This window comes from Mytilus californianus, unplaced genomic scaffold, assembly GCF_021869535.1.
Source record: "Mytilus californianus isolate M0D057914Y unplaced genomic scaffold, xbMytCali1.0.p SCAF_12, whole genome shotgun sequence".
NCBI lineage: Eukaryota > Metazoa > Mollusca > Bivalvia > Mytilida > Mytilidae > Mytilus > Mytilus californianus.
This window is the reverse complement of record NW_026262604.1, coordinates 30,387,743-30,407,991: the sequence shown is the minus strand read 5'-3', so window position 1 is coordinate 30,407,991 and position 20,249 is coordinate 30,387,743. Positions and strand designations below refer to the sequence as shown.

At 34.4% G+C, this 20,249-nt stretch overlaps 1 protein-coding gene across 2 annotated transcripts; it reads left to right on the top strand.

The window, feature by feature from the left end:
• The first annotated feature begins 125 nt into the window (after positions 1-125).
• LOC127721680 (L-xylulose reductase-like) lies at positions 126-17,862 on the top strand. 2 transcript variants are annotated; one of them, XM_052228474.1, is made up of 7 exons: positions 126-230; positions 3,584-3,681; positions 9,843-9,997; positions 13,470-13,512; positions 14,190-14,354; positions 14,936-15,053; positions 17,647-17,862. In XM_052228474.1, exons 1-7 carry the CDS (start codon positions 179-181, stop codon positions 17,769-17,771), a joined length of 756 nt encoding a protein of 251 aa, XP_052084434.1. In that variant the 5' UTR covers positions 126-178; the 3' UTR covers positions 17,772-17,862. The 2 variants fall into 2 exon arrangements, with proteins under 2 accessions (XP_052084434.1, XP_052084435.1); XM_052228475.1 differs by lacking the exon at positions 126-230 and adding an exon at positions 7,955-8,019.
• Positions 17,863-20,249: the final 2,387 nt, after the last annotated feature.

The following is a 20,249-nucleotide window of genomic DNA, read 5'->3' as shown; positions in this document are numbered from 1 at the left end:
CTATTGAATGGTAAGTGTCTGTTCTGTATCTGGTATTATGTACTTGATGATATGATGTTTGGTTTACTAAAGTTAGATAAAAGTGCGGACTTTACAATGTTTACCTGTACCATGTGTATGTCAAGGTTTGTTTATCGATGTTAAATTAAATGTTTTAGCTGGTCATATTTTAAAAAAAATGAACATCAACTTCACAGGTAGAATTGCCCTTGTTACAGGTGCTGGTAAAGGTATGTGACAATTTCTCTTAAAAACTATTATATTTTTATTGATAAAACTTTAGTGAGATATGATAAAACTAATAACTGAGTACTCTTCAACACAAAAGACAACAAAAACGTTTTGTCTGACACTATAAGGTTTAGTGACCTCAATGTTACCGGTATGTCAAGGTTTGTTTATTTATGTTAATGTAAATAGTTTAGCTGATCACATCTTTACCTGTACCATGTGTATGTCAAGGTTTGTTTATCGATGTTAAATTAAATGTTTTAGCTGATCATATCTTTATAAAAACGAACATCAACTCCAAAGGTAAAATTGCCCTTGTTACAGGTGTTTCATTATGTACTTTTGCGAAATATCACAGACTATATAATATAGATAAAGGCAACAGTAGTATACCGCTGTTCGAAATTCATAAATCGATTGAGAAAAAAACAAATCCAGGTAACAAACTAAAACTGAGGGAAACACATACTACGACACAACAGAAACACAACATTAAAATGTAACACACACAGAAACGAACTATAATATAACAATGGCCATTTTCCTGACTTGGTACAGGACATAATAGAAAGTATCACATTCAATCTGTTCTTTATCTTATTAATCTGTCATGATCAATGTTTACATGCATTGAAATGGGCATCGGTGTTACGTGACCTTTTACACTAGGCTTGGCCATTAATTGAACCTATATGGGAATGTGATCTACAATGTGTTACTCTGTATTTATATTTACTAATGGCTACTTTACGTACCAGTATATAATTAATGCTGTAACGAGTTATCAACAATAACTTCATTAAGATATACAATGCTTATATTGTCAACTACATTTTTCATTCAACAATCAGAAAGTTGCAAATATCATATTCGTAAAGACTAGTGACGTTAATATTATTGATTCGTTAAATGTTATAAGTTAAATACTCTTTTGAAAGAGGCTTACATCTTTAGCAAAAATTTAGACACAGAAGCAGTATACTCCTGGTTTACCTATGCAACACATATTCTTTGTGAACTGAATTTCGATAAAACACAGATACAACAAGATACTACTTTAGACCTAAAAATAAATTATTCATTTAAAGGTTATATATAAAAACAACCTCTAAAAACTACTTTGTAAATTTTATTCATATTAAGATGCAAAAATAAACTTTATTTATATAAGAACCTTTTTGAAAACTATAATATAGAAATATAATTATATATATATATCGGAATCTAATGTTTAATATTTTTATTCAGCATATGTGATCAAGATCATGTGAATAACATAATCTTCAATTTGCAGGCTCAAATTAAAAAAAAAATATATTGTTCACAGGCTTCAGAATTCGACCTTTATTTAAGTCTTGTCGTAGTTGAACAGGTTTTGTCTATTGTTATTCACTGAAACTGTGTATTTATGTCACGTTTAATAAGAAATGAAGTGACCACTGTCCAGTATTAAACTATTTGAGGTCTTAAAAACTAGTATAAACGTTTAAGAGGAATAGGTTACATGCTACTGTGTACTCAAGAATTTTTTTTACCGTGCATTATAATGCCTTTTTAAAACAACTGCGCTTTCAAAAATCACAGAGAATACGGCACAGATATCCTGATTGGCAAATATGGTATGAGAGACACCACAGACAATACATGCTAATTGACAGTCTTGGATCCTGTGGCAGATTCCTTATCTTTAATAATTTATTTTATTTTTTTAACAAAACATTTCCCGTTCTTGTCATTTAGATGATCACCAAGGTTTAGACCGTTTATTTTAGAAGAGCATAACCGTAACATGAAAAATCATATATCTAATGTCGCCAATGGCGCAAAATGGGAAACAGTTACGAAGAATTGACACACTATATTAATGGTTTACTTGGTATATCCGAATATATCAGGAAACAACAATTTAAATCTGAAAAGGATATTTTTTTCGGGCAGAACTTCGAAAGTGTAATTACTTATATCCAGTCATGCAAAAACAATTAATTTGGATAAGATGGGTCCAAAACAATGACAAATTTCACGACCATGTCGAACTTTTATATGAAGACAATCATAGCTGATTTTATCTATTTCGGCATGTATCCTGGTCTGTTAAAAGATTATAAGATCCCTATGTCTAAAACAGAGGTAAGTCCACCCTGTAAAGACGAAAACAAAGCAAAAACTACATCGTTTTACAATGATTGACGAACATATTAATGGCATACATACAAAACATATGGAACATTTTAAATTAGAAAAAAATATGAAAATGAAATACCCTTGAAAAACCTGATCTCATAGATGTTCTGGAAAATATAAGACATGAATTAAGACAAGACTACAGTAATTTCAATAAAAAGGTGGTTTTATGGTATGTAGCACTTCTACATACATCTATAGTACCTGTTTATAGATATATTTATACATTCTATAGAAATGTTTTTCCATGATTTTTAAGTTTCAAGTTTCATCATAGATCATGCCTCCCGGTTTTGAAAATATAAATGGATGTAAGTCTTATATCTTTTTTTGTCGTTCGGTTGCTGTCTCGTGAATAAATGCCTGAAATCTGTTAATTTTTTTTTCATCCATATTGTTACTGGCTATGTGCTACATGTATTTCAAAATCTATTTTCTTATGGCAGAAATATTTATTTGTAAATCAGAATATAGAAAAAATACCTTGTTAAATGGTCTGTAATTGTCAACACAAAAGAAGAAAAAGTAAGATGATTGTTTTTTTCCGGCAATGTGTTAAAATTTGTTTGTATGACAGTAGAAAACTAATGTTCTCGGTAAATTGTACACATGTAGTAGTCCATCATGCAAAGCAACCCGTTCACTGGACTAGTCAATTACCTAGGTAAATATTTTTGGCTTGTTATGTAAACAAACATGTATTGCCGAGTATGCCCATCTATGCCTATCCATATGATCGGAGTACACAGCAACTATTTAGACTATTTGTTTTAAGTGTATTGACCGGAATGAAGTGCAGCAATTTAGCAGTGCAACATGAAATGGGTTGCGTTGGTTACAATACGCCGTGTTCTTGCAATGACCTCCTTAGAGTAATTTCAATAATTCTTTAATGCGAATAAGCAACACTCTCTGAAAACTGAGCATTGGTTCTTGTAAGTTTGTTTTCACCTTTTGAATGTGTATTATATATACAGTCTGAAGGGCGTTCAACTCGTTACGCTTCTTGTTCTTGTTCTGAGGATGTCGATGTGACCATATTTCTTGATACGACATGAAATACGATATGATCTTCAAAACATTGTAATTGGAGCCTTTTCAAAAGTCATGTGGTTACAATATTATAAATTTATTTATGTTAACTTTATGTTTTCCCTCCGTTTAATAGGTATCGGACGCTGTATCGCTCTTAAATTATCAGAGCTAGGAGCTAAAGTCTTCGCTGTTAGCAGGACAGAGGCAGATCTTGGGAGCTTAAAAGAGGAGGTAAGAAAAACTTGTGCAAAAACAAAAAGCTATAAGTAATGACTGTATGTTTCATGTAAACGTAATAGGCTCGATGGCCGAGTGGTGTAAGAAGTCGAACTATTTTATCACAAGCCTGTCAACACTGATGTTGTGAATTTGAATCCCGCAGGTTGCAGGTGCGGTCGATCCAATCTTATTTGACTAGGATCGTCAGTTTTCCTTCCGCAAGTCGGTTGGTCTCTCTCAGCACTCCGGTTTCCTGTTCCAACAAAAATACCACGAAATAACACAATAGTACTGAAAGTGGCGTACAACAACAACCAATCAATCAATCAATTCCTGTAAACTTATACTTCTAGTACGTGTAGTGATAATTGTTACATATATGCCATACAATAAAAATGTTTGAAAGTAGGATGTAGTTGGTGACCGTCAATATCTTTACGGGAAAGCACAAGGACATCGCTTTTTTAAAAATTTTAGTTAATCAATGACAGACCTTCGGCATATTGACCCGGTTTTTTTTTTATCATATTATAATATAAACTTAACTTATGTGTCATTTTGGTCTCTTGTGGAGAGTTGTTTCATTGGGAATCATACCATATTTTCTTATTTTTATATTTAAGGCAGACAATATATTTATTGATAAATTGGTGTACTAATCAAAACTTTCTTTTAAACAATTTTCAATGTTCGAATTATATTTCTAAAATTGAAAGAACATGTTATGAATGTGTATTATATATCCTTATGGCTGTGTATTATCAGCAATCAAAGCCGGGCTTCGACGTAATTGTAAACCTACCTATTCTAGGGTCGGCCTGAATCAGAGTTGAATACTAAAAAAATAATCCAAAGATCTGTTAGAGTACATAAAATCGAAGACCATTTCATCTTTCAATAGTATTTAACTATTTCACATTTCTGCCCTATAGAAAAAGTAGTTACCATTCCAAACTCAAAGACAAACTGAAAGAATTTGTCTTGCTTTGTTCCATAAAAAGAAATGGCCAACATAGATACAATTTCTTGCCTAACGGAAGGATAAATTGTACCATATATAAAAAATCACTCTCATTCTAACAAAAAATTCTGTGGGACTGACATTATCAAGTTGCTTGATTTTTTTATTGACAACATATTTGTTACGTTTGTAAGACGTGTTTTTTCAACAAACAATGGGCATTTCCATGGGAACCACTGTGCTCCTTATCTTGTAGACTTGTTCCTTTATTCATATGAGGCTGACTTCATTCGTGGCTCGGTGTCTATACATCCCGCGATTGTGTTATTGCGCTATGGTTATTTTTGGTATTCTTGTCTTTCATGTTTGTAAGGTGCTTTGTTTATATGCCATTTTAAACATGAATAAAATATTTGCCACTGGGCGTTAAGCAAACATCAATTATTTAAATTTGAAAATGTAACATATGTAAAATGTTGACAAATATAATGCCTACCCATGTTTAAATGAGCATAGAGCATGGCATGATATAATTATTTCGATTCTACTAGGAAAATTTAGATCTGTTGTACTTCGAAGCGGACCTATAATACGCATTTAAAAGGCATCCATGTTGATTTGATGAAGCCAAAACGTTATAGAAAATTAACCTTTTCACGATAACAGAAATGAAAGATACATGTAAACGTACAGCATGAAACATCAATACAAATGTCCATTTTGATTCCCAGCGTTGTTCTAAACACAACTGACGTTACAATTTCAATTGTGACGTCAATCACGTACTGCCCATTTTTTATTAGAATTATAACATGGCTTTGTTTCCAAAGCGAAAGAAGAACGTCATATTAGAATGTTTGCTTTTATAGTGATTGAGATTATTACACAATGTGACTGCTGTACCCCAATTTGTGACTTGTTTACCTATTATGTCTGTTTGTTTTGCTCACACATTGTTGTCAATATAATGGAATTCTATGAGACTGTTGTACAAGTGAGAGGTCTAGCTTGCTTTAAAACTAGGTAAATTCGCCATTTTCTTCACAAGGAAATGCTGGTCAGGAAAATGACAGTTGTTTTCCATTCGTTTGATGTGTTTCAGCTTTTGATTTTGCCATTTTATAAGGGACTTTCCGTTTAGAATTTTCCTTCGAGTTCGGTAATTTTGTTATTTTACTTTCATACAACAGCTTCTCAGGAAGAAAACCCCCAAGGGTGACTGGGGAATAGAAGTATGGTCACCATTGGTCTTCCTCCGACTGGCGGTAAAACCCTCGTCAAAGTGGGGCGTCCGTTTGGCTGTGCGGGATGTACAAATTTGCAGCCACGTCCGGTCAGAATTGGGACGTTAAATCCGATGCCTCGTGTAAAGAGAGTGCCACGCTCTTTGCAGGTTAAGAACCCTTGCAACAACTCTTTGAGGGGTCCGTAGGTGACCTGTTACAAGGCTAAATTTCTGTCCCTATCCAATATTTTCTCATTTCCCGTGGCAGTCTAAATTTCTCCGACCTTAATCCATTAATCTATTACAGAACCTACCTATTGTATTTATTGTAAACTTGTTCTCGTCCTGAATATGCATGAAATATTTGCCACTGCACGTTAAGCAACCAACAATCAATCAATCGTGTAAAGAGAGTGCCACGCTCTGTGCACGTTAAGAACCCTTGCAACAACTCTTTGAGGGGTCCGTAGGTGACCTGTTGCAAGGCTAAATTTCTATCCCTATCCAATATACCCTCATTTCCCGTGGCAGTCTAAATTACTCCGACCTTGATCCCGGACGCCCCTTTTACAGAACCTACCTATAGTATTTATTGTTAATTTGTTTTCGTCCTGAATATGCATTTAATATTTGCCACTGGACGTTAAGCAACCAACAATCAATCAATCGATCATAGAAGATTAATGTCTTTTTACGGCATTTTCGGTTTTTTGGTCTCTTTCTCTGCATTGGTTTCCTGGCTTTTAACTTTGCCTTGTTAACAACCGAATACAGTCCATCAGAGAAAATTATGACATTGTCATGTTTTCGTTTCTTACTGTCCAGTAAGAAATTATTATAGAGCTTTCTTTTTTCCTCGTCTGATTTCGTTTTACAGATAGCACCAGCAATCATATATTATTTGAAGGAATTGACAGGAATGTAGTCACCTGAATGATGCAGTGCTGATCTAAGATTGGTGAACTGAAAGTCCACCATGTCAAACAGTTTTTTGACCAAATCTGGGCATTTTGAGGCTTCCAGTTGACTGCCACTTTCATTACACGGTTCATAGATTCTGTGTTAATGTTTGTCCACAATTTGTAGGTGCCCAAATGCTATTTGCTGCATTAACAAACTCGCGAACTCTTGGTTTAAAACTCTGTTCGTAGTATTTAAGGAACTGAGGGTAAATTGAACATAATCCTTAAGTTGTGCATCCGCACTTTCAAATTGGAAAGTATCGTCTGCACTTGCTATGCCGTCGTCTCCGAAGATTGCGTTGATGATGTTTTTCCTTTCTTGTGTGCTGACACCAACACAAGTAATGCTGCACATTGTCTTTCAAATGTTTAGTACATAATCGTCGTTTTGCTGTTGGAAAAGCTTTTTCTATGGCCTTGGTCAGCGCCTTTTCGTCGTCACTGCCGAACTCTATATTCTCATGCAGTCGAAGTTCGGCATCATCTATTGCAAGTTCCAGTGTGGCAGAAATGTGAGAAAAGAAAGATCTATATGTTGTATATGATGCGTCCTTGTGTAGCAGCATTGGTCCTGCGAAGATTGGATGGTCTTTGGTTTCTTTTCTGTGTACGCGCAAGTTCTTATAAACTATAGACGTAACGTGAAAGCTACCCAGACTGAAGGTTCTGTCAATTTGTACTTCTGTATAACAAACTATTGCCGGTACTTAGTTCTTGTTATGAATTATCTGTTGTACAAACGGAGGTTGATTGCGCATCCCTACAACGGCAATAATCTCATCTGCAACATTAGCATAGGCAGGCTGTGATTTAATCTTGTTCCGGTACTTAGCATTTTTGATTTGGTTTAGTATCTCTGTGTGTATGCAATAGTTTGGCTCTATTCATCTTTATAAACATCTCTTTGTTTTTTCTCTTGAGGCATATTCATCTATTCAACTACTTTTTCCAAAGTTTTGGGTGCGTTCTTACATAATCCCTTCTTGCACACTCCATTTTTTGTTGGGGAGTGCAATCTGCACTACTTTACTGTGGAGTGGCGCACACTTGTTTACGTTGTACTCTCCCGTCAGGGTTGTTAAATAACCTGTCAAGTTAAAGGTAATATGATAAGTAGTGTTATATTCTTATGTTTAGTTTTAGGTCATCAGATAGACCATCTAGAGATGTCCGAAGAACTACCTAGAAATCAGCCTCTTCCGGTAAATAATAAAGGCTAAACAGACGACATTTATCACGGAAGAGCAGTCCGGCCGTTCCTGACTGAATGACCGACCATCCAATTTTTTTGTTGGTATTTAGATGTTTATTAGTAGATACTTCATTGGCGCTGCGAGCAGGGTCAATGTTAAAATTGCCGATACTACTTTAGCAACTTAACGAGATGACATAAAGTTTCATCTTTGTCCATCTGTACGTCCGTGGCAGTCTAAATTTCTCCGACCTCAACCCCAGACGCCTCTATTACAGAACCTACCTATTGTATTTATTGTTAATTTGTTCTCGTCCTGAATATGCATGAAATATTTGCCACTGGACGTTAAGCAACCAACAATCAATCAATCAATCAATCTCAGGAAGAATGAAAAGAAGCTAGTAAGATTCTTTAACACTTCTTCCCATTTCTATGTAGCAAACATTCTAACAGCGTTTGCATATTGTGAACTTTGCATATGTTCTCCCTGTTGATACGATATTCCAGAGCTTGTATTTCCTATCATGATTTCCTTGATAGAGGGTTGCTGTTCACACGGAAGCTATTAAACCAAGAGTTCCATGTGGTGAATTTGAAATCATCTCTTCAAATTTTTTTACGGGCGCCATCACGAGTTGGTTGACTGTTATGGAATGTCTTTTTCACAGATGACGACGAATATGTTTCAATTGTCGTAACCACAATCCCAACCTCTTTTCCTCGAATGTGACCTATTAGAATTAGAATTATAACCAGGTTTATACTTACATGAGCAACACGACGTGTGACAAATGTGGAGCTGGATCTGTTTAATTTCCAGAGCACCCGAGATCACTCCCGCTTTTTGTTGTGTTCGTGTTGATTACTTAGTCTTTAGTTTTCTATGTTGTGTTTTGTCTACTGTTGTTTGTCTTTTTCGTTTTTGCCATGGCGTTGTCAGTTTATTTTCGACTTATGAGTTTCAATGTCCCTTTGTTATCTTTTGCTCCTCTTTTAATTCCCCCCCCCCCCCCCCCCCCCCCCCCAAGGGTGACTGGGGAATAGAAGTATGGTCACCATTGGTCTTCCTCTGACCGGCAGTAAAACCCGTGCTAAAGTGGGGCGTCCGTTTGGCTGTGCGGGATGTACAAATTTGCAGCCACGTCCGGTCAGAATGGGGACGTTAAATCCGATGCCTCGTGTAAAGAGAGTGCCACGCTCTTTGCACGTTAAGAACCCTTGCAACAACTCTTTGAGGGGTCCGTAGTCGACCTGTTGCAAGGCTAAATTGTTGTCCCTATCCAATATACCCTCATTTCCCGTGGCAGTCTAAATTTCTCCGACCTTAATCCCTTCATCTATTACAGAACCTACCTATTGTATTTATTGTGAACTTGTTCTCGTCCTGAATATGCATGAAATATTTGCCACTGGACGTTAAGCAACCAACAATCAATCAATCAATCTTTTAATTTTGCTTTTGATGTTAGTTATAATGCGTTGTATGAACAAATCGAAGGTACATTCATAAGTGAAAATGCAAGTTGTTTGTTTCCAGGTAGCTTTGTCTAGTATGGTAGTATCATTTAAATATTCCTGCTTAAGTTTTAGAGGCAAATAGTCCTATTGGCACAATGAAAAAAAAAGACATTTTCGGCGCATCATTATGACAAAAAAACTACTTAAATAGCTTTTGTGGGATGCATTATTTATGTAGCAGTCACCTATCTGAGTTAAGTTAAGTGTAAATGCCCTATTTCAAGATATAATTATCGACAGAAAAAAATGTACAATCACGTTTAAAATGTCTACAGCTTGTGCCAATAGGACTCTTTGCCTTTCTTTTTGAAGGATTCAGCAATTGAAACAAGATGTTTAGATATTGGAAACTGGAACAACACAAGGAAAGTGATTGAAGACGTAGGACGAGTAGATCTCTTAGTAAATAATGCAGGAATTGTTAGGCACAAATCTGTTCTTGAAGCAACAGAAGAGTTTACAGACGAGTAAGTTGTAGGCGCATTATCAAAGAGTCTTCCATAACTAATTGCTTAAAGTCTGTGTTATATTGAAAACTTAAAAAGGGGGAGGGGATGTGACAATCAAAAACCAAAGTCGCGAAAAAAAAACAACAGCATTGCCATAAGAATGAAGGTTCGACAAAAGGACAATACACTACCTGAAGGATGTACTTAGGTGAGGTTTTGGAATAAGTGTCAAATGTTCGGACTCCTCAGTGTTTTCCATACGATACAAGATAAAATATTTTGCCCCATAACACCTATTTATCTTTTAACATAAGACTTAATAGCTCATAAATGGTCATTTGACAAAATTTAAGCAGATTCTTGATTTTCTTTCTTTTGATTTGAGACCAAAATAATACCAATGCAAATATAAGGTAAAAGTCCGAGCCAGCCTTTTACCGCCATATTTTATAAATCAAATATCTCGAAAAGGAGCTCCATGACCTATCAATATTTTTAGCTTATTTTGATCCTTAACTAATACTCTTCCAGCTTAAAATATCAATTTTGAATTCTTGATTTATTTAATTTTACCTTCGATCACCTAAGTACATCCTTAACGATTAAAGTGGGCAAGCTTTGCAATGTGCTTATCATTAAAAGATTTAAAGCATCAGCTTTTCTCTTCACGTGGCGTCTGTTGTCCTACTAGTAAATAATTTATTAAACAATCTCGTCTATTAAACAATGTATGGCCAAGTGTTTATACAAATTTACCTCGATGTTTCATGGCGCATCTTGTTTGTATTTGATCCATATGGACAACTATGGCTTGACTTGCTAAACCTATAACAAATAGGACAACATTTTAGGACGGTTGTATCGAAATGTATAAGAGACTGAGACAACCTATGGTTGTATCGAAATGTATAAGAGACTGAGACAGCCTATCATTTAGAACATTTTCATTTCGCTCGGAATTGTCAATTGCCTTCATTGGGAGTTACTGCCCTTCAATGATTTTTTTTCTATCATGTTGAAAAGAATCATAGATGTTGAAAGACGTGTACAGCAAAAAGGAATAAAGATAAAAAGATACAAGTGAAGGAAAAATATCATAAATATAGAAAAACTTGTACAGCCAGAATAATCATATATATAGAAAGGCATGTACTACAAAAATGATCAAAATAACATGTTCACACATACGCATAATGCCCGAAATTGTCAATGAACTCCTTGTATAAGATTCTGTCCTTCTATGATTTATTTCAACTTTTGTGAAACTACTTTAGAGTGAAAAACCAGAAATGTTTAGCAAAATGAGATATTTAAATATGTTAACAGAAACGTCAATCGATTTTATAAAGGAGTAATTGGCTTTAAATGATGGTTAATGGCTACATTGTATATCTCAGAAATTTTAAAGATAAAGAGAAATAAAGGCAACAGTAGTATACCGCTGTTCGAAAACTCACCAATCGATAGAGATAAAAACAAATCCAGGTTACAAACTAAAACTGTGGGAAACGCATCAAATATAAGAGAACAACGACACAACAAAAACACAACATTAAAATGTAACACACACAGAAACGAACTATAATATAACAATGGCCATTTTCCTGACTTGGTACAGGACATTTTAAGAAAAAATGGTGGGTTGAACCTGGTTTTGTGGCATTAAAAACCTCCAGCTTTTATGGCAACGTCAAACACAACACCAAAACGACAACATCACATGACAGGACCACAATACAAATAAATGGGAGAACATATAGGACAAAAAAACACACGAATAATAGCTAACAAAAGGTACTAGGCTTAAAATTCAATAAGTCAGACGTGCGTCTCGTCCACACAAGACCAACCAGTGACGCTCAGATGAAAAAAGTTTGAAAGCCAAAACAAGTACAAAGCTGAAGAGCACCGAGGACCAAAACTTCCAAAAAGTAGCGCCTAACACGGCCAGGAGTTTCTGCCTGGGACAAGAACATCCTTATTATTTAGAATAATTTATAATTTTGCAAACAGTAAATTTTATAAAATGACTATATAATAGATATATACATGATAAAACCAAAGTGGGGACTAACTACAGAATAAAAACGGATACATTACATAAAACAACTTAATCCAACACATAAAAAAATACACAGCCGAGTTAGCCAAAGCCTCAACGCACAAAGTGACGTCACATTTGAAATTTAAAAATAAAAACACACAAAGTGACGTCACATTTGAATTTGTAAAAATATTTCCCAAAAATAAGATAGGATTAGGATTGATTAAAGATTAGATTTGAGAAACAAGATGATCGGCATTAAAGAACTGCAAGACAAACAATGGATAAAACTCGTCAATTCACTTCCTAGAGGAGTTTTTGTTATTGAATTACATTACCATGTATTAAGAAATATTCTTCTTGCTGGTCTGACTGAAATCTGGTCAAAATCATAATCAGTGTAAAAAAGATAGCTGCCGCTGTTTAGGCATTTATTATTCGATATATTTTCTAGGTGTGCGATTTTGACCTCCACGATCCTCTAATTTTTTTTCATTTGCTTTTAAAGGGATATCATAATTTATGATAAAAATTAAAACTCAAAAGGAAAGATTGGATATATGAATATTAAAACCTTGATTATGCGATATGAATCAGCACATGTCTGTTAACCTGTTCAATGTGATGTCTAGTGCTTTGCATTATTGATACATTTGTAACATTTATTTCAAATTAGCTTCCGAAGGTTGACTATGGAATATATATATATGGTTACTTTTGTCTTCTTCCGACCGGCAGTAAAATTCTTGGCAATGGGGGGGGGGGGGGGGGGTGGTCAGAATAAGGTCGTGAAATGCGATTGAGAGACTGCCACACTCTTTGCACGTTAAAAACCTTGCAATAACTGGCTTAGGGGTTGATCGGTGGCCTGTTGCAAGGCAATCTTTCTGTCCCTATCGAATATACCCTCATTTTTGAGTGTCAGTTCAAATTTCCCCGACCTTCATCCCGAACGGACTCTATTAATGACAACCTATTGTCTTTATCGTTAATTTGTTTTCGTCATGAACATGAATAAAATATTTGCCAGTGGGCGTGAAGCAAACATCTATCATTCAACATTTAAAAATTAATGTAAAATCTTGCAACCGACCTACTACTACGAGCAAACATCTATCATTCAACATTTAAAAATTAATGTAAAATCTTGCAACCGACCTACTACTACGAGACATTTTTTCGGCCGGAGAAGGTAAAAGTAGAGGACAAAACTTCATCTTCTCATTAACAGGTCTTTTCCATTTCCTATGTCCAGTTGAAATTATCATAAAGTGTTGCAGCCAAGAAAGTTGATTAATAATTAAGGATATGTGACCAGATCTACAGCTAGAATTTGACATATTGTATGTTTGTTGTCTTGCATATGACAATACTGCCTTATAAACTATTATATAATAGCAAATTGTAAGGTTCAATCTTTTAACCTGCATTATTATTTCTTTGTAGACATTTTGACGTAAACTTTAAGGCAGCTTTGAACATATCTCAGGTATTGCATGAATACATTAACTAGCTATATACATTTGGAAATTTACTCTTTTTTTTCTTATGTTGTGCTGTTGGACCACTGTCATAGGTAAGGGGAAGGGCTCGGTGCTCACTTACATATTTTACCCCGACATAGTCTGTATATACCTGTTTCAATTCAGGAGCCTGTTATGCAGTGGTTGTCTTTTGTTGCTGTATATCTTATTTTTGTTTTATTTTTTTGTACAAACAGTTAGTTTTCTCCTTCGAATTCTTTTACATTTGTCATGTCGGGGGCTTTTAAAACCTGCTATGTGGTATGGGTTTTGTTCATTGTTGGAAGGTCGTATGATGACCTATATTTCTGACGTCTTCGTCATTTGGTTTATCACGAAGAGTTATCTCATTGGCAACGATACCACATCTTCTTATCTTTATATCATTTGCAAAATCTTAAAACGCCTTAAACTTAACCATGAAAACCGTTACCATATTATTCAAAATCTATTTCATTGCAATCATTTTCCAGTTAGATACAGTGAATGCAGTTAACTATACAATAAATACATGTATGTAAAAACTGTTATTTAATTTTTCAATATTTTCTAAACGGTACACTTTTTGTCATTAATCATTCATGCTACTGAACAATTTGTTCAAGTATGCACCATGCATGTTGCAATATTTGCGTCATTACAGATCGTCGCCAAAGGAATTATTTCACGGAAAGGAAGTGGCGCCATTGTGAATATTTCAAGTATCTCCGGTATTCTAACTACGCCTGGTTTTCCTATTTATTGCACCACGAAGGCAGCCATGGATATGCTTACAAAGTCTATGGCATTAGAGTGTGGACCTTTTAAGGTAAACTTTGACTTATAGGTAAATTCCTGAACTACTTCCCTTTGCAAGCTATAAATATGTTGATTATATTATTTTTAGAATCAGTAATTGAAGTACAAATTTTAAAGATTACTATTATATATGACCTCTTTAATAATAAATAATTGCATTGATTATTTAATGATATTATTCGTACGTTGCATTTAGTGTGGAATGTCAGAGAAGGGTTTGAAATACTAATCAATTGCTACACTTGGTTGCTTTTAAAGTTTCAAGCTCGTTCTCAAACAGAAATAAATGTTCATCGCATGTCTAGTTTTCATTGGAAGCTTTGTATGAAAAAAAAAACTCTTCAAAGATACCCGGCTTTTGATTTAGAACGCGCATTTATTCTAAGCTAAACTCACTAGGTGCGCTGGAATCAAAAGAGTTGAAAATCCAAACATCATAATTCCTGAAGCTCTAAATAAATATCAGTAAATGTTGGGCAAATAGCTTTCTTTGTTTAAAAATTTTACTTCCGGACATGTCAAATGTTAATGAATTAAGTATTATTTTTTCTGTTGAAGATTTGATTTTCCACGGAATTTTTATATTGCTAGATTCGTGTAAACAGCTGTAACCCAGGTGGAGTATTAACCCCCCTTGGTGCGATGCTTTTGGCCTCTCAGGAACAAAGAGATGCTTTTACAGGAAGAATACCGATGGGACGATTCATAGGTAGTACAGTTCATGCAAAACAAACAGTTCTAGAGCTCTATATGTCCTGTACATAACAATTTACAGTGGTAGTCCAATAGAAAAATGAAAACAACAAGTAAAATAATTTCAGGCGCCCAAAGCACTTTTCTGGGTTTAACTTCATCAGGAACGCTCAAAGCCGAAATTTTGAAAGCCGAGGTTGTTTAAGAATCAAAACAGTTGAAGAGCTATATGACAAAAAATACATAAATATAGCCAAATCAATCTTAGGTCTATTTTGCCTAAGGGAGTTGAAACCTTAGTTTCTTTAAATATCAAAATTTATAAACGGACAATTTTAGAAAGGTTTGTAAACATTTGTTTCCCTCAGTTTTGGTTCGTGACCCGGATTTGTTTTCGCTTAATCGATTTATGACTATTGAACAGCGGCATACTACTGTTGCCTTTATTTGTTATAAGTCATGTCAGTACTAAAGTACTGACTACTGAGCTCATAAAACTATTCATAGATACCAGGATTAAATGTTAGACGTGTGCATGATGTGTTTTGTCTACAAAAACTCATCAGTAAAGCTCTAATAAAAAAGTTGAAGAGGCCACATAAAGTACGAAATTGAAGAGCATCAAAGACCCAAAAGAAATTCCAAAAGGTTTTGCAAGATACAGCTAAGGTAATCTATTCCTTGGACAGAAAATCCTTAGTATTTCGAAAAATGTAAAGTTTTGTAAACAGTTAATTTATAAGTATGATCAAATCAATGACAATTCATGTCAACACAGAAGTGCTGACTACTGTGCTGGTTATACCTTTGGAGAGAAAAACCCCACCAGCAGTGGCATCGACCAAGTGGTTGTAATACAACTCAAAATAGATACCCAGATTGAAATCGTATAGACGAGACGTGCGTTTCGTCCACAAAAGACTTAGATCAGAGACGATCGAAAAAGAGGCCTAATAAAGTACGAAGTCGAAGAGAAGTGAGGACCAACAATTCCAGAAGGTTTTGCCAGATAAAGCCAATTTTATTTATGAAATTATGTCACTATAAGGTAAAATACGCAAGATAGCAAAAAGAAAGAAAGAAGAAGACATTTCTGTTTAATCTATCATTACTTCTTTTTTATTGAAGTACGCGAATTTGGATATTTGATGTACATATATTCGTCCAAACATGTCATTTATTTATATTTTTATCATTTTGCGTGAAGGAGAGATGTGGAAAAGAGAGACGAAAGATACCAGAGGAACATTCAAACTCATAAGTCGAAAAGAAACTGACAACGCCATGGCTAAAAAAGAAAAAGACAAACAATAGTACACAAAACACAACATAGAAAACTAAAGAATAAGCAACACGAACCAACCAAAAATGGGGTGATCTCAGATGCTCCAGAAGGATAAGCAGATCCTGCTCCACATGTGGCACCCGTCGTGTTGCTCATGTAGTACAAATCCGGTAATAAGTCTAATTCGGAAAACTCGCATCTTTGGTATATATCCTAGTATTTTCCTCTGAAATTTTAAAGACAAAAATTGGTATTTTAAATCTGGGTCTGGACATGTAACACATGCTTAACACTGAATGTAAAGCAAACAATTAGATCAATATTTTTTTTGGCAAAATTGGAATATGTATCAGTAACAATTACATATTATATCTTTCAAAACACCACTTTACTTTATATTTATATAAATCACCATAGGAACAGGAGCGTCAAAATTGTGAGAAAAGGTAAACTTGTAATTCAAGTAAAAAGAAGGTATGCCAAGGCCACTGTTATCGTTTTGAATTAGAAAATCATATCTCTTAATAAACGAACGAAGTTAGTATATTGTTAACAAGCATGAGTGCAACGTATACATTGAGATAAATAAAAGCCATAGAATGGCGCAAAGTATGCTATGAATGGAACCTTGAGAATTGGAAAGTTGTCATCATCACGTTTGTCATAGATTCTAGTTTGAAGTTGTCCATATGTGTCAATATCGAGGTCAACATCAAGATATAAAGCAGACTTTCTTCTGTTGGTAGAATCCTTTATCATCCAGGGATATATGACATGTAAACAATCATTGAAATTTATGTAAAAAGTAAAATGACAAAAATACAGAACTCGAAGGGAAATTCAAAACGGAATGTTCTTTATAAAATGGCAGGATCAAAAGCTCAAACACATCTAACGAAAGGAAAATGACTGTCATATTCCTGACTTGGTACAGGCATTTCCTTATGTAGAAAATGGTGGATTAAACCTGGCTTTATAGCTCTCACTTGTATGACAGACTGTAACTGAAAGTTAAATAAAAGAAATTTGCTTGTTGTTTAAAAAGTAAAAATGTATTTTGTTCGGATAATACGAAATGGTACAAAATGGCACATATCTTATACACGGATGTGTATTCAAGTTAAATGTCTTTTTCCGGTATGGCCTTGGTTCATACCTATTTTGACAAAAACGCTAATGAAAAATAGCCATATGTGGTGATTTATGACAATTTAAACGTCTGTTTATGCTTCAAAATAGCATACATTTGAATGAACTGGAGAATTCTTCTTTTGATGCAATTTTCAGAGAAAAATATATAATTTGGAACACCTTTATTTTCCAGAACAAGATGAAATTGCCAATACAGTTGCATTCCTGCTCAGTGACTATGCATCTATGATAAATGGTGCCGTCGTGCCCGTGGACGGTGGACACATAATACATATGTCACCTAACCCTGTCAAGTAGTAACATTGATACTTTTTAATTACACATAGCCTGACCGGATGTATCTTGCACGATTGTGCAATTAAAGCAAAAATAAAATAGGTGAGAAGGACGTTTTAGTTATTCCATGATATGAACTCGGCATTTACACTACGTTTTCTCATTTGACGTACCTGTTCAATCATTCGCAAGCGGTGTTACACTATTCATTGCAATCCTTTAACACGATTTGGACGAAAAGAGTAGCTATATTTTAGTAATGAGGATTTATTTATTTCGTTGAGAAAAATTGTATTTAGTGGATATATTATATGATTTCTTGGTTTATCCAAAGTCATCATACAAGGATTAAAAAAATATGTACTTCATTTAGCATTTCAATTTGGTTTACCTTTAATATCTAAATCCCCGAAAATTGGTATCCAATGAATAGTCATGAATCTATAGTATATAATAATTTTGTTCTTATGGCTTTCTGGCTATATAAATAAATAAAAAAACAATTTCGTCCCTTTAACTTTTGTTTTAGCTTTTCGATGATTTTTGTCGAGCCTGCGAAATTTATGTCGCGGAAGCGAGACATAAATCCTAGATTCTGTCGTCGGCGTCGTCAACATTTAGATTCAGTCTGTGGTTAATTTTTTTTTAGACATTAATAACCTACATGGAATTTTATGAAATTTAGGTAGAAGCTTGATTTAGTCTGAGGTTAAAGTTTTTCAGTCATCAACAACTTTATCAAACATTCATGGAACTTTATTAAATTTTGACAGAAGCTAATTATGACCAAAAAAACAGTATCCACTGCAAAATTTTGAAAATATTTATTTTCATTTTTTCCGAATTACATTTGAGGAAGGACTGTAATATTTGTTTTCTGTCTTCGGAGAAATAACATCAAAAATGTGGTGCACACTGAACTTATAGACGTCATTGCCACTGAGAGATGGTTTGTATCCATTTTTGCAGAAACCATAATTGAAAGAGAGAAATTGTAATTGTAATTGGTAAAGATGTTAAGCTAATAAGTCAACTTGTCGACTGACTCCTTAAAGGTGCTATTGTCACTGAATGACGTTTTTATCATGTTATGAATTTTTATCACAAACTATGATAGATAGAAAGTAACAATATAGAGCACAAATATATAAGATTTAGATATAAGTCAACATGGTTGAATTAGTCAATTTACCCCTTTAAAGCTATTGCCTTTTTAACCTCTTTGTGTTTTATTTTGCAACAACTATAATAGATAGAGAGGCAAAAATTTTCAGCACAATAAGATTTACAATCATGTCAACATGTCCGGAATTGACAACCGTCTCCTTATATGAATTATTGCCCATGATTTATTTTTTTTATTTTTGTCAAAACCTATTGTGAAAAGAGAATCTTTAAAAAGAAAAAAAGTAGCAAAAATAAGATCTACAAGTATTTATAGCACTATGGTGGCGAATTCTGATACTAATTTCCATACTTTTGCCAATTACTTTGAATCTAAATAGATAGGTAAACTGTAAAAAGGAAAAAAAATAATCAATACAAGATCTAAACAAAAGTGCACACGCTGAAATTTTTCGCTTAATTTGAGTTTATGTTGAAAGTGTGTTACATGAAGGTTATTACACAAAATTTACATTATCAATGTTCTATGATAATGAGGTCATGGTATGATGAACCAGGCCAAACAGACATGTTCACCTTACAATCATTCCATACACCAAGTATTGCTGACATATTGCTTATAATACTTGAAAAACCGACCAAAACACAAAAACTTGACATTGACAAAAGAACCATGAAAGTGAGGTCACGTTCAAATGAAACCTGCCAGACTGGCATATACCCCTAACAATCATTCCATACACAACATATAGTTGACCTACTGCTTATAGTATCTGAGAAATGGACCTAATCATGTAACCTTAACCTTGATTACTGATCCATGAAATGTGGTCGAGGTCAGGTGAAACCCTCTCTGAAGGTCATGTAGGCGTTTCAACCCATATACCAAGTATAATTATCCTATTACTCATAATAAGTGAGAAATTCACAGGACAAAACAAAGATTTTTTATCGAGCAGTCACTGGACCATGAAAATAAGGTAACGGACAATTGACATATGACAGACGGACACTTCGTAACATACGGTATCTGCATACAAGGTATGAAACATCCAGGTCGTCTAACTTCTGAAATATAAAACTTTATACAAAAAGTTTACATCGCCGCCGCGATAGTAATACCTATGTCTCGCATACTGCGAGTTTCGTCGAAGGCGATACAAAAATGTCTGTAATTAGATTTATAGACAAACTTGACTGACCAAAGTAAAATAAGCATCTAAATGGCATATTTTAACAAGGTGAGCGATTCGAGGTCAAAAACCCTAATGGAATCGCATGAATTCAGGGTGGAGCACGACCGAATATGTCGACATTTATTTTCTCATGTTTTACATGTACAATTCGGCATGTAAATTAACCTTCCGTCGAACA

Bases quoted from the DNA above. Each gene is read 5' to 3' on its own strand.
- LOC127721680 (XM_052228474.1), top strand. From the start codon at position 179: ATGAACATCAACTTCACAGGTAGAATTGCCCTTGTTACAGGTGCTGGT. The intron at 3,682-9,842 runs GTAAGAAAAACT...TTCTTTTTGAAG, and splicing joins TTGGGAGCTTAAAAGAGGAG to GATTCAGCAATTGAAACAAG. The intron at 14,355-14,935 runs GTAAACTTTGAC...TTATATTGCTAG, and splicing joins TAGAGTGTGGACCTTTTAAG to ATTCGTGTAAACAGCTGTAA.